This window comes from Plodia interpunctella, chromosome 9 (genome assembly GCF_027563975.2).
Source record: "Plodia interpunctella isolate USDA-ARS_2022_Savannah chromosome 9, ilPloInte3.2, whole genome shotgun sequence".
NCBI classification, from domain to species: domain Eukaryota; kingdom Metazoa; phylum Arthropoda; class Insecta; order Lepidoptera; family Pyralidae; genus Plodia; species Plodia interpunctella.
The window spans coordinates 9,745,773-9,760,468 of record NC_071302.1 but is presented as its reverse complement, the minus strand read 5'-3'; the positions used below and the strand labels follow the sequence as shown (position 1 = coordinate 9,760,468).

The 14,696-nt window shown below is 34.9% G+C and overlaps 1 protein-coding gene across 2 annotated transcripts; it reads right to left on the bottom strand.

Moving 5' to 3' along the window:
• Positions 1 to 1,517: 1,517 nt before the first annotated feature.
• Positions 1,518 to 14,322, bottom strand: LOC128672257 (synaptic vesicle glycoprotein 2C-like). 2 transcript variants are annotated; one of them, XM_053749289.1, is made up of 11 exons: positions 14,172 to 14,322; positions 10,481 to 10,578; positions 6,314 to 6,475; positions 5,782 to 5,944; positions 5,415 to 5,536; positions 4,834 to 5,078; positions 4,478 to 4,641; positions 4,062 to 4,179; positions 3,201 to 3,484; positions 2,379 to 2,506; positions 1,518 to 1,878 (listed from the first exon to the last, which is right to left on the bottom strand). In XM_053749289.1, the coding sequence occupies exons 2-11, from the start codon at positions 10,566 to 10,568 to the stop codon at positions 1,772 to 1,774; spliced, it is 1,581 nt and encodes a 526-aa protein (XP_053605264.1). In that variant the 5' UTR covers positions 10,569 to 10,578; positions 14,172 to 14,322; the 3' UTR covers positions 1,518 to 1,771. The 2 variants fall into 2 exon arrangements, with proteins under 2 accessions (XP_053605264.1, XP_053605265.1); XM_053749290.2 differs by lacking the exon at positions 10,481 to 10,578 and having other exon boundaries at positions 14,172 to 14,298.
• Between the last annotated feature and the right edge of the window lie 374 nt (positions 14,323 to 14,696).

Genomic DNA, 14,696 nt, shown 5'->3' with positions numbered 1-14,696 from the left:
GGTAGTTCTTACTAAAATGGCGGATCCCGACAACGTGACTTGGGCTAATGGGATGAGTTTGTTTGTGCTAGCCGTTAACCGACTTTACAAAAAGAGATTGTTAATTCGACATGATTGTCTTATTTAATTTTTGGGAAATCTTTTGCTCTTTTTCGACCAAAAGCGTGTTATAGAAGTATTATTTAGCTTTCGATATAGTGTCTCACTAAATGAATCTAGTATATAATGAATATTTTAATTTTGAATAAAAAACTTAAAAATGACATCTACGTAAATAATAATAAATCGTAAGAACACATAATTTTAATTAATTCATTAAAACCAATTTTCTTTATGTGTAAATCAATGAATGTACTTGCGAATTGGGGAAAACGCGGGAATTCCCAAAAGAAAACATTTTTCCTCTGGAAAACCGCTTGAGATCTTTTTAGACAAGTTTCCACGACATCTGATTTACCAGGGTCGTATAAGTCCGAGGAATTCGTTCGTAGCTAGGATTTATATTTTACGAACTTCGAAACGCATTCCATTTGGATGTGCTAAAAATGCAAGTACCTACCTAACCATCTAATTTCAATGAAACAAAGATAAAGACTAGATTTTTACTAGACTAGATGTCGGCCATTCTTAAAAAGTAAACTTACACTTTTTGTGAAGAAAAAGTAAAATAAATTAACAAAATAACAAAAACATTTTCGAATTTCAGGTTATCATTTGTTGAATGTAGAAAAAAAAAGATTAAAAAAATAAACAACAACCCACTCCATCCTTTTCTTATCTCTTACATCGGAATAGGGGGTGTGACGGTGGTGTGAGAAAATCAATAAGATCGCGCATGCGTTCCGCGCATCGCCCACTGACAGCAGTATCAATCTCTCCCTATTTTCTGATCGCCTGGTACCGCCGCCCACAAATCTGAAATTTTCCTGCCCTCTTCCAGGTTTCCGCGGAAGTGGAAACCCTCAACTTCCGCTCGTCTAGGGCGGCCGGAAACAGATGCCGTGAAAGCCTCTCTTGGTTCCACGTAGGAAAATGAAAAGTGTGTAATTGTGTGTGATCAACAAGTGATTTGTTTGTCTTTGTTTCTGCGCATATTGTTTGCGCACGACAATGCTTGAATCGTTGAAATCTTTTGAAAACATGTGGGAAACGCAGATCTATGCGTTTCAAGCTACTCGCCCACCCGGAGTATGTAGTTGTTTTTGAATAAACTATGATTTCAAATTCCTATAATACCTGGATCCTACTTACCTACCTATTGTTTTAATATTTTTTTTGGTTTATTCTAGTTAAATACAAAACTAGTTACTTATTTCCTTTCCTTTTTCTTTTACAATTTGCTTTTTAAACTCTGAAAATTGCTATTTTGAGAGATGTGGTTGTGATAGAATTGAATTATTTAATGAACCTTTATCAGTAATTAGTTAACTACAAAACGTAAATAAAATATCATGCTATTTTTTTATATTTTTACAGGAGAGACTTTATTAGAAACATAAAAGATAAGTACGATAAAATTAATTTTTGTTTCTTTAATTATCACTTAACTCATAACATAAACAGTAAGTACAAAAATCTAGTCAATACAATTTACATAATATAATTAGGTACATAACTAGTTATGGCACAAGTACGTCTGGAATACATTCTTCTAGAATCTTCCTTCTTCGAAGCGCTGAATGAAAACTCTTCTTTCTTAAGAATACTCTCACACGTTTCGTAAATATAAAGCTGAGTACAGAGCCGAATTCAAAGGGTGGTAGTTGGGCTTTCATACTGGTTCATGGGTTTCGTTTTGGGCCGGTTCGTGTACAATTTCCTTTGCAGGACAGCAGTCTTTCTTCTTGTTCGGGAGAGTTATGCAGAAGGCGGCATTCACTGTGAAACAAGTATTCGGTGATAAATACACAAGTCTTACTATCAATGAAAATGTATTCAGTAAGATAGTGTGTTTGCCTGTTTTTAAAAACTAACTACGAAACGATCGTAGGTGAAGTTAACTGATTCAGATTAAACATTTTTGTCTTTTAAAAATATTAATTACAAAAAGTTTTCATTAAGAAAATTATATACTTATCTTAAGCATATTTTCCGTAGAATGAGAGAGCAGAGACTTTCCTCATAACTGTATTTAAAAAAAGGTACCTATATCCATACTAATATTATAAAGAGAAAATATTTGTATTTTTTATTTTTTGTTTGTAATGAATAAAATAAAAAAACTACTGGGCCGATTTTGATGAAATTTGCCACAGAGATAGACTAAACCTTCAGGAGTGACATACTTAGGCTACTTTTTTTATTCTGGTTTTACCCGAGCGAAGCCGACCCGGCCCCTATTAGTATTTTTATAACGATTAAATAAAATATAGAGTTACCAATAAGCAGTCCGCCGAAGATATAGAAGCTGAGTCCGCAGTTGGTCTGCAGGAAGATGCCGATGAGGTTGGAGCCGACCATGGAGCCCACGCGGCCGAGCATCATGCACAGGCACACTGCCATCGCTCTGAAATTATTAATTATGACATTTAAATTTACTATTTATTCATTCTTTCTTCAACAATAGGGTGGTTGACAGGGTCAGTGTTCAAATGAGTTTCTTTTGGCGTTTGGCGTTTTGGCAGTTTTGGTCGTTTCGAAATGCCAGTAGTTTGTAGCTTGTGAGAAATAACTATTTAATATAAAAATTTAAGTGAAAATGTGCCTGTGAAGATCTAATTCCTTAATAAATGATTTGTATTTGAATTGCAAAAAATTACAAAATGTGTATAACCTAGGTAAAATGATATATTACCTCTAGGATCATTATGATAATTCATAGACACAGTGCAGCTGGATATTATATTAAGATTTGGGTTGGAAAGTTTATTTTCGAAAACAAACTCAACCACCATGAAAAACTGAAATTTTGTAACAAAAATGTTTTTTCACTAGTGTTTGAACAACATGTTTCAACAAGGTACAATATGTCCTTTAAATTATAATGATAAATTACCATTTTTCTGGACATCTTCTATCTCCATAGGATATCGACCTTATCGTAAATTGTTAAGCGCTAGTGCATATGTTACTACGTTAACAAAATTGACGACGATGGCAAGAAAAACGTGCCATTATGTGCCCCGACCGATGCCATGTTTCAATAATACTGGCCGAAACAATTCTAGAAACATAATATTTCAAGAATAAATCATTTTTACCTGTACTTAGTGGGGAACAGTTCCACAGCCACAGCATTCATCAATCCAATACAAGCGCCAGACATCTGGAAGATGGCGAACAAAATCACCGCCAGCTGGGTATTGGCCGCGAAGTTTGCTGCGATGCCACATAAGCCAGTGGAACTGAGCACCACGATGAGGATCAACTTCTTGCCGATGAAGTCCACGAGGAACCCCACGATGATGTACATGGAGCTGAAGACCAGCCCGATGTAGATCGATTGCTCGAAAGTGGCCGTGTTCATGGAGTCATCGCAGCCGACCTGAGAATGGTAAAGTCTATGCTATGAATTATATGTTACGTGTGGTATGAAGACCGTCCGCCTGAGATCGAAAGGTCCCAGGTTCGAATCGTACTCGTGCCACATGAGTTTGTATACAGGTATACAAACTGGAGATCGATGAAAACTACTATAATGAGTCAGATTGCTGACTCATGTATATTGGTTTTCATCGACCTCCACTTACTTCCGGTGAAGGAAAACATCGTGAGGAAACCTGACACACTGGTTGATAGTTTAAGTTCTTTAGTGTATATGCAAATAATTGTCACTAGTTTTCGGTTGGTAGTCGTAAAAGTTATGTCAGATGCCGTTAGGCAACTTGAATAAAATCTGACATGAGTAAAGAGAAGAGAGAGGTGTTACCATGTAAACATATTATGATTTTGCATTAGATTTCTTTTAGCACATTCCTTTATAAAAAGTTTGAATCAAAAACGTTTCTAACGGCCATTGCAAATTGTAACTATCAAATAGGAAGTAAAAGGCTGTCTTAACAAAATAACAATGTGCTGTTATTTTATAGACATTTATCAAATACCACGATAATCTTACCAACCTCTGTATCATTGCCATTATTTTTGTAAGCGAGGACGTCGCAGATCCTCATGGGTTCACCTTCATGATTCACCACGGAGTTCAGGATCGTGGGGAACCAGACATAGAAACCGTTGGTTCTGGAAAATAAAAATTTTCATTTACAAGGTTTTCAATTTTAAAAAATTGCTTGGTGCCATACTTAAAGATTTCTATTACAGAAAAAAAAAACCAGGAAAGTACACTCAATATTTTTAAATGTGAGTATTTTTTCTGTTGACATTTGAACATTTCAGTATATCGTGGATTCGTATCGTAGACTGTTAGTAGAAAAGCAGCAAAAAAAATACTATGCCTTATCTTAATTGCTAATCATAAATTTGCGACGCGCAGTAGATTTCCATTTATGGAAATAAAAATGGAAAAATAGATACTTACGTAGCAAAAATTCCAAACTGCACAAAGCAAGTGAGCAGTGTCCAGGGCACCAGAGGGGTCTTGAAGAGAGGCAGAGTCTGCTCCTTCATGGAGATCATGATGGCGCGAAACATGCCCACCCTATGATCAGTGTTCGCCTGCTTATCCACGATTATCGATTCTACCTGAAAAGAAATGGACTCAGAGTTATGTCAAACTAACTAGATCAAATTTGTAAGGTTTTGCGTATGCTTGAAGAGTATTTTGCGCATTACGATGACATTTATCTAAAAAAATTGTCAGTCTTACAGATGGCCAGACATTACAGACTGGTTTGAAGTATAGTACCTTATATTTTTAAATGTGAACCAACTTACTGCAAATGTTTCCTTAGGCATTCTATAGTTGACCGAGTAGATAGTCCTCATGACTTCCAAGACTTCCTCCTTTCTCCCCGCGGCGGTCAAGAACTTCGGACTTTCTGGAGCGAAGCACATGATCAGCGATGACACAGCGTAGGGGATTCCACAAGCGATCACTAGGAGGCGCCACGGGCGGTAGTAGATGTCCAGGAAGCCGATGTAGTAGGAGAAATCCAGGGGCAGGATCAGCCAGGATATTGCTGGGAATGTAAGAAGGTTTTGTTAAATCAAAAAAGCCCATTGATAGTAATGTTCTTCATGGTAGTAAAAGTGATACCTGTCCTAATTTGAGAGGTTGAGATCATTTTGCGTGTTTGATTCGCTGGGTCTCATTTCACACACAAATTTTACAAATTTTATTTGTCTGTCTCTCAATCATCATCAATAATGAAGATCAAAATAACAAAACAATAGGCATAATTCATTCAAATGCACTAGGTACAAACAAGAGAAGCAAAGAAGCAGTTCCACCAAGTTTTTGAATAAATGAATGAAATTATGAAAAACACATACTATAATTAAATGTAATTTTTTACCAGGCAAGACAACAGTTCCAATTCCCACAAAGGAAGACCCGAAGGCGACCATCTTGTCTCGGTGGCGGAGGTTATTGAATTCACCCAGGTAGGTGTATGCCACTGCTGAGGAGCCAGACATGCTGAAAACAAATGGATATTCTTTATTTAAGACGATTCTCAAAGGAGCCGTTGCCGCGCCATATCTTCATACGATGTTTCTTTTCGTCGGAAGTAAATATGGATGGGTTTACGCCAGGAAAAATATTTACGTATACGCAAACAAATCTTCAGTATTCTTTACGTCTAGGTATAAACGTTTTACCACCAGGTATAAACCGGACAGATGAGAGAAATTTGTCTAGGAGGTACATCACAAAATACTTACAATACAGCAGACAAGAACTGTATCACAGCAAAGCTAATCATGTTGGGCGTGAAGCTGACGAGGACGGTCAGGATGAATGACGTCATCATGGAGTACAGCAGCACAGGTCGACGACCTCTGGTGTCCGCCAGCCAACCCCAGAAGTAGCCCGTCAGGATCATGGCTGGAATGTCAACATAAATGTTTGCCAGAATAAACCACTGGCGCTCTCTCGTTTTGGAAGCCAAGATAAGCTATGGGGCCAGTAGGCCATTGGAGTGCATAGGAAGATTAATGTGTATCAAGGATCAGATTAAGTAAGTAAGTAGTCGTTTTTGTCCCCAAAAAAATATTCACAAAACTATCTATTCTTGGGAAGAAATTGGAGGCAAACAGATCATAAAAGGATATATTTTGTGTACCGTTGTATTTAGCTAAATAAATAAATAAATAAATCATTGGTTGCCATCAATTTTCCATAAAAAGCGAGATCATTTAACGCAGTAATGAACTAGTTTATATACTCTTGTTCCACAGACCATTTCGTTCTTACCCATGAAAGGAATGGCCGCTATCCACCCTCGCTGGTGCAGGGTGAGTTCCAGGTCACACTGAGCTGCAGGCAGCACGTAGCCCAGCGCCAAGCTCTGCATGATGACGCCCATCAGGATGAGACCACATAGCAGCATGTGCAGGATATTGTAAACCCCCAGACCTGAATATTAATCCATATTATCCATACTAATATTATGAAGTGAAAATATAAGTGTTTTTGTTTTTTATTTGTTAAGAACAAAATCCTGGGTGTCCAAAATCGATTGTGGTGAAATTTGACACAAAGATAGACGAAACCTTTAGGTGTAACATATGTTACTTTTTTATTACGGCTTTACCCGAGCGAAGCCGGGGCGGACCGCTAGTTTAAAAATAATAGGTTTTTAGTCCAATGGGAAATAGTGTCTTTTGGTGAAATTCAAAAAGTGCTTGCCTTGTTGTCAGGAGGATGTGCCTGCTAATAGTCTGAAAACTATACATTCATACATTTTTTTCTACTGGTCTCCAACGCTTCGTAGCCAAGGATGACACCGGGAAAATGTTCCGATGAGACAAAGACAATGGTTACTGGTTTTAATTTAACTATCGAATAACGTTATCTACGTGTTCCACATTGAATTTGAACTTTTTATACATTTTCAAGGTTTTTAGGATTATTATGTTCTACTTTCAAAGGAAATAATTATCATAAAATTGCGTATATATATATACAAGCGTATTTTCCAAAATCGTAAATCATAATACCACTGCAAACAATAAAATTACCCATCGTCACATTTTGCTTTACAACCACATAATCTTCGAACAAATTACGTGACAGACAGAGTGTTTATTTGATTACTGATATGGATTAATTACTTTAAGAATATGTTTGTTTCATTCAACATGGGGTAAGGTAAATATTTTCTGATAGCCTACCTAGCCTTACGTTATCCTTAACCCTTCAGCCATAACTGTAGACCAAAATTGGAATCATACATATCGAAAAGTCATTTCTTGGGCAGCGACGTATTCACGTGGCCATTGGGGCATCTATTTATCTTAATAACTTATTTATTTATTATTATGATTATATGATAATAAAACTGTAACTTGTCTATGTTTGAACGTAGTTTTTTTTTATTAGCCTAAAAACATTATCAGGGTTCTTTTTAAGACAAAGACAAAAGACTTACTAATACTAATTATTTTATACTTGTATCAAATTGTATTGTAACTTGTTGAATCAAAAATCAAAATCTAAACATTTATTCAGAAATTAGGCCTTCACAGGCACTTTCTCGTGAATAATATTTTTAACAAAGCTATAAACTACTAGCATTTCGGAACGAGATTACTAGATGATGTTATCTGGTTTATTATATAAAAATTGTTTAGTTTCAGTTAAAAGTACTTATATATTAGTAGTAATAAATTAATCTGCGTAACTTGAATAGAAAATAAATCGTTCATTCAAGTTACAACAAACCTAACTAAGAGCCGTAATTTTATAAAAACGTCAACATAACCTAATCGCGCACGCAATGTCAAGTTCACACCTCATAATACAATGGAGATCACGCGTGTTTGTCTCCGTATGGGGGCAACATTAGGTAGGCGCGGATGACCTGTGCAGGCTGCAGGTGTCATTACAATGTGACATTACAATAGATTTAAAACATAACGGCATTCTCGTTGGAGTTTCGCGTGGAATGGAACGGCGGCGGGGACTACATAACATAGGTCTTGGAAACTTTATTATAGAACTAAATGTGGATTGTCGCTTGTCACTGTTAATAAAAAAGTTAAATATCGAAGATAAATTTTCCAATTGTGTTTTGGCCTCAGCAAAGTTCCAAAAGTAGAAGATTCATGAAATTAATAGTCAAGTGTAATAATATTCGGAATGTATGTAATAAATTAGTTGGGATATCAACGAATATTGATTGCGGTGAAAGATTACAAGTCAAGATTATGCTAAAGCCAAAGCAACAGAAACTCAGTTGTAAAACCTAATAAGGATTCTAGATCGAATCATGCTTACAATTTCAGATTTCATAAAATATTAGCTAATGCATTTTGTGCATACACAATTACAGTAACTTAGTAGTCACCACATACTATTATAAAAAAGAAAGCGTTTGTGAGTTTGTATGATTGAGGCGGGTAATCTCTGAAACTACCGAGCCGATTTCAAAAATTCTAGAAAGTCAAGTACATTCTCCAAGATTGGCAAGATAGGCTGTTATATCTCAAAATTCCCACGAGAGCGAAGCCCCAGGCAACATCTAGTAGAAAAATATATTTCATGACGTTCATAACAACGGATTGTGAATTCGACGTTTGTGATTACGCTAGAAGCTAATGGAATATTTACAAGCCCCCAAGTATTGAAATCAATCATTATGTACTTGATCTCTGATAGATCAAATACAGCGTGCTGCTAATCACGCTGTTTACTTATTGAGAAGGTTGTAACGGTTTTTATTAAGCATTATTTAACTTTTTCAGTCTCTTGATTTTTTACCTCAAATATAGAAAACTCCGGTTTTTTCGAGGACTATTCCCAGCAGTGGGAAAAACAAGGCTGTCTATAATAATACCTACTTACTTTGTGTTTATTTGTCTTCGGTATTTGTAATGTCTTCTGTATTACAGTTATATACCATACTAGATGATGCCCGGGGCTTCGCTCCCGTGGGAATTTCGAGATAAAATGTAGCATATAGCAATCTTGGATCTATCTAATGGAGAAAGAGTTTTTGAAATCGGTTCGGTAGCTTCGGAGGTTACCCGCCTCAAACATACAAACTCACAAAGTCACAAACTCACATAAACGCTTACCTTTTTATAATAATCTAGTATAGATTTAGCAACAACAATTCAAAACAAAAGCAAACGAAAGTGAGGGCGAAATCTAAAATAGAAATATATGCTGAAGCTATTTAGGTAAAATGAGTAATTATTTATGTTAATTTGATAACATCTGGTGTGACTCTATGAGACATCTGTGTGTGACCTACTACTCTAAATAGCTGATTAGATAGCTTAATAGGGCTAGATTTATTTAACCTTTCTTCATTATCATTACAGCTGCTAACAAACCTGGTAACCCAATAGAATTTTAGGCTTTCATAGTTAAATAATATAAGTTTAATATAGGAGGTAACTAAGAGAGAAGAGAGGAGAGATCAAGAGTGGCCACGACTTTCAAATATGAGAACGATCCTATGATTATGATGAACCAAAAAATATTTTGGTCGCCATTAATGTATGTTGCTTAGATTTACGATCTCTCAATATCGCATTCTGAGTGCGTACAACTCACTCTTAGTTGCATCGTTGCAACTAAGAGTGAGTTGTACCAGTCAATTTTGACTTGCGCCGAAAAGTTTTGTTTGAACATTAGAGGCCAGCTGGTTACATAGTCAACGTCAAAGTTAATGGTGCAACTCACTCTAAGTGTATAACATACGCAATAATGTCTCCGGGCTAATGTAGGGAGATGCCAACGGAAACCGAGCTAATTGGGTTTTAATAAATGAACTTCATTGCGTTACATATGACCCATTTCACAAAAGGTGCATTTTTGTGGGTTAGTCATTCATTTTTAGTTATCACTGTAGCCACATCCTATCTCAAGGTATATATATATATATATATATATATATATATATATATATATATTTTCCTTTCATCAGCACTTGATCACAATCATAATATGTTTCAGTATACATTTTGACCATGTACTTTATTGTGTACTTACATTGTTATATTACTGATAAAAAATTATACATAAATTTATATTTAAAAAATGGTAAGCCCTTCTGGCATTATAGGGACCAACACTGTTTGAATGAGTTTCTTTCGGCATTTCTTCTCAGCAGTGGTCGTTCCGAAATGCTAGTAGTTTGTAGCTTTGGTAAACGTCATTTAATTTAGAATATGATGTGAAAAAGTGCCTGTGAAAGCCTAATTTCTGAATAAATTATTTGATTTGATTTGATTTGATCAAGAAACATCAGGGGGCTTATCACCATCTCTTAACGCGTTCCACTTTACGATCTAAACTTAACTGAATCGCAAATTCGTACCATCGACTTAATTTCTAGTATGAATGCGATTCATTTTAGGTGCCTAAATTGAACGGAGTCGTTCTGGTAGGCCTGCAGGCTCTGGACCTTACCTGCCATCAACATGGCGTCGTCCAGCGTGGCAGCCTGTATCTTCTCATTCTTCTCGCTTTTCGTACTCGTGGTGCCGTTCGCCACCATCTTAAAAAATCTGAAAATTAAGGAAACAATATTTTAGACAACAAATTCCAGCGGGAAGAGTAGTTTTTTAGGGATGAAAGGCCCTATGTAGTACGCCGTATTTAAAATACTAATATGAATAATTTCAAGATGATTGGTTGAGCAGATAAATTGTGAAGACATAACAAACAAACTTACTTTCGCAATTATAATATTAGTAATAGAAGTGACGTCTGAAAATTAGTACTGAATTTTATCCATCGTTACTGGGACGGTATCATTTATTTGCTAGGTCGCTCGCGCTTATAAGTTTTTCAAAAATACGTTTTTTATTTTTTTGAAATTTACTTTGTAAATTTGCTGTTGATCATCCAAATTTATAAAATGAAAAATTGAAGTATGCTCAATTTTTATTTTATAAATTTGGAATAAAATCTTAAATTTGGGGATTTATAAAGATGAACAAATTGTTAGAAAGAAAACAAGAAATAGGTACAAAATCAGTTACTTGTTGTTTCAGATTCCTATCGAATTCTGTGGTTGTTGTTATTTTTATAGGTAAAAACGAATACTATTGTTATTCTGTTAACGAAAACTCTATCAGAAACGTATGCTTTAAAATTTTATGTGCTGTTTTATAAAAGTAAGGATTATATTTTTATGGGTATAATGATAAGACTTTATCTGCAATATACAATATTAACTAATTTTGGCTGCTTTACCATTTATTAATCAACTCATAAATAGTTATATAAATCCTACGTGGATACAAGTGCAAGAATAACAAGTAGAAATTTAATTGCAAAAATAAATAATCCAGTAAAAACTTAGATTAGTAAAATCCAGCTAAATATTATCATACAGCCTAATTTGTCTTCTGTCTATAAAAGCTACTATTCCTGGACAACTACAGCGAATGGAGCAATTAACTTGGTATATTATAGCTCGTCGTTAAAAGGAACTTGCTCCAATAAAACTCCGCGTCTGCTTTGTTAAAATGGCCATTACGTCAATTCAATCTATTGTAAGCAAAGTTTTGCTAGCGATTTTGTATGATCGTATATAAAAATTCCGTTTCTCGTTGTAGTTACGAAAAAGCCCGAATTCGGTGTCGACTAGTAGTAGTGTAGCCTCTTTAGTTTATGTCTACATTCATCATAACTGTTGCTGGCAACACAAGTAGTTTTATTTTTTTATTTAAAAAAAAAGAAAATCTGCGGCTACGAACTCTGTCCCAATTAATATAAAAATAAAATACATTATAAACAGCAGTTTTTGGAATTTGACAAGATCCTAACAATAACCACTTAGGAAAATATATAAATAATATAGGAGAAACAGTAAAAGTTTTAAATAAGTACTGATTTTGACAATGATGTACAGTCAAAAGCACATCAAGCTAAATTCATTGTAAATTCGTCTCTGTCACTACGCAGGTTGCTACCCTCTTATCTAAATCGATGGGAGGATTGACCTAGACAGCATAGATATAGAACATAGAAAAATATGAAAAGTGGAAATCGATAAAATTGATACATCTTAAAAATATGTGCAAATCGTGAGTCACAGTTTCGCAATCATTTTAAATGTATCTACGTGATCTCCGTGATAACTGCTCTATAATATTATCATATTGTTGTATAATATTGTTTTGTTGTGTAGTGGGTTATTACGGGTACAGAGGGCATATTGAAGATTTGATAATGGACATTTTTTCAGTCTCTGCAAATTAGTTGTATGATCCAAAAAGAGCTAAGCATATAACTTTTCTTATTTGCATTTTATCTGATGAAGTAACGAAGACGGTTTAAATAATCATCAGATCAGAAATAATGTAATTGTTATGTCTTATAGGATTATGTTAGTTTTAGACAATTTATACTAGGTATCTACTGATATTATATAATTTATAGTTCGTACACAAGCTAGAGCCTACGTCATGGTTGTCAGATTAAAAAAAATCCATGTTGTTATACGATTATAATTTATTACGGTAATTTAGTATCATAAAATAATTGGTTATCTTTTTGAATGACGGCCGCGGAGGTAGGATGACATGATTGTTAGGAAAGCTTTTCAGGTATAATCGATAACTTAAAACATTGGAAAAGTTTTCATAGGAAAGTACTTAGGTAGAATAAAACTAAAGCTAAATAGAATTTGTAAAAACAATAGGTCAGAGTTAAAAGTCAGCCTTATGCAATATTATATTAATTTCAAGACGATAGTTTATCTCATGTTGTTTCTGTCTGTAGTTTGATAACCCCATGTCTTCAAAATGTTAGTGCTCCGTGACGCAATGTTACTTGTCATTCAGATCACTGCGTTATATTTAGTTTTTAATTCAGTTTTACCTGTTATCTTTCGGTAATCAAGTGTTGGGTGTAGTGCGTATAGAGTAATTGATAGTGTAGCGTTCTAGATCCATAAATACATAATCCTTACATAACAAAAATAAGTCCTCTGCCGCATCTGTCTGTCTGTTCGCAATGAACTCAAAAACGACTGCACGGATTTTCATTACGTTTTTCACCAATAGATAGTGTGGTTCCTGAGGAAGGTTTAAGTCTATAATTTATTGCTTTTACCCGAGCAAAGCCGGACGGGCCGCCAGTCCCTTATAAGTGAAAAAAATGTTTTGTTTAATAAAATAAATAAATCATTATCAAATGTTAACACTAGCGAGACAAAAAATCAATTTAGGTCCGTGGACGTTTATTTTTATGAAGCTGAACTAGCTATTGCAGCATAACTTCGTACAAATCTCATTCTCAAGGTAATTTTGAGAAAATCATTCTTATTTGTTTTTCTCTTCAGCTTTGAGCTTCGCCCAGTAATTATTTCTCGACCATATATGTATAATTCAGATACGGAAGAATTTGAATACCTATGGTAGGGAACTATCTATCTGATTATTTAGAAGCACGAGGTATCTTATTCAGATACTCTGCATAGCCAATATACTAAATTGAACATTTAATTTGTAGTTTTGAAACTTTTAATTTGAATATTCTCACATTTTGTACCCGGGGTCACATTTGTGGGAATATTTTAGTTAGCTCTCCTGATTTTGGTTGTAAATGTTGTGATTTGGTTGTAGATGTTGTGGTTGTAAATGTTATGCAGGGAACTACGTATTTCAGCTTTTTTTTTTACGAAAGTAGAAAGTAGTTTTTACGAAAGTAATAAAGAACGTAGATCGAGACTACTAAAGACACCAAAGAATGCGTCAAATAGAAAAGAATAAGTAAGAAAATAGAGAAGACACCTAGAGAATTTTAGAAAAATTATACCCTTCTCCTACTCATCCTTAAAGTTTGTCAGGATTTTTGTTACTCGGTCACGCGACATCTACTGAACAAATTTCTGAAAAGTGTGGACAGCATATAAAGTGGACTATCACATGGGGAACGCAGCTAAGAAATTCAATTAAGTAAATTCAATCTGATCATAAATATTATAGGTATTCATTTTATTTATTCAGACACATAATACAGTTTGTAATATCAGTTCTGAAACTGAAACACATAATTACGCCTCGCAAGCTCACCATACAAAACAAATTACAATTACAAGGCACAAATCACACAATCGCGTAATTTTGACACACACTGATTTACTTACATTGTTATTTTGTATATTTTTGCTTTTCATACACTATTTTTCTTTTTTTTTTTTATGCGCTAGTGTTCTGCCGCGGTTCGGGCCGTTACTGACCGTGCCAGTATATTCTCGCTACTGATGACAGCGCGCGCAAGATATCTGTTATATTCTGAACATCTGCTCAAAAAGCTTACCCAGTGTCCTAGGTAAGGGACTCAACGCTTAACGACGTTTTGCGTGTTTGTGTGATAACGGTGACAACATGTCCTACAAATAGTGATGACATGACGAGATATTTTCTGTTAGCAGACATTTCTTCAGCTTAAAATTTTCCGGATGTTTCCTAAGGAAATTTCATTGGAAATTTTCTGAGGGAATTTTTAAATATGTCATATCCCATAATCCATAGCCGCAAGTAAATACACCATTGTATGTGTTTGCTATTGTGTTTTGTCGAAGCGCACCAAATAATCCTATAACTGTAATGCTTTGATGTACGTTAACATCAAAACAATCGTTTCGTCGTTTGATATCAACGTATGCTGT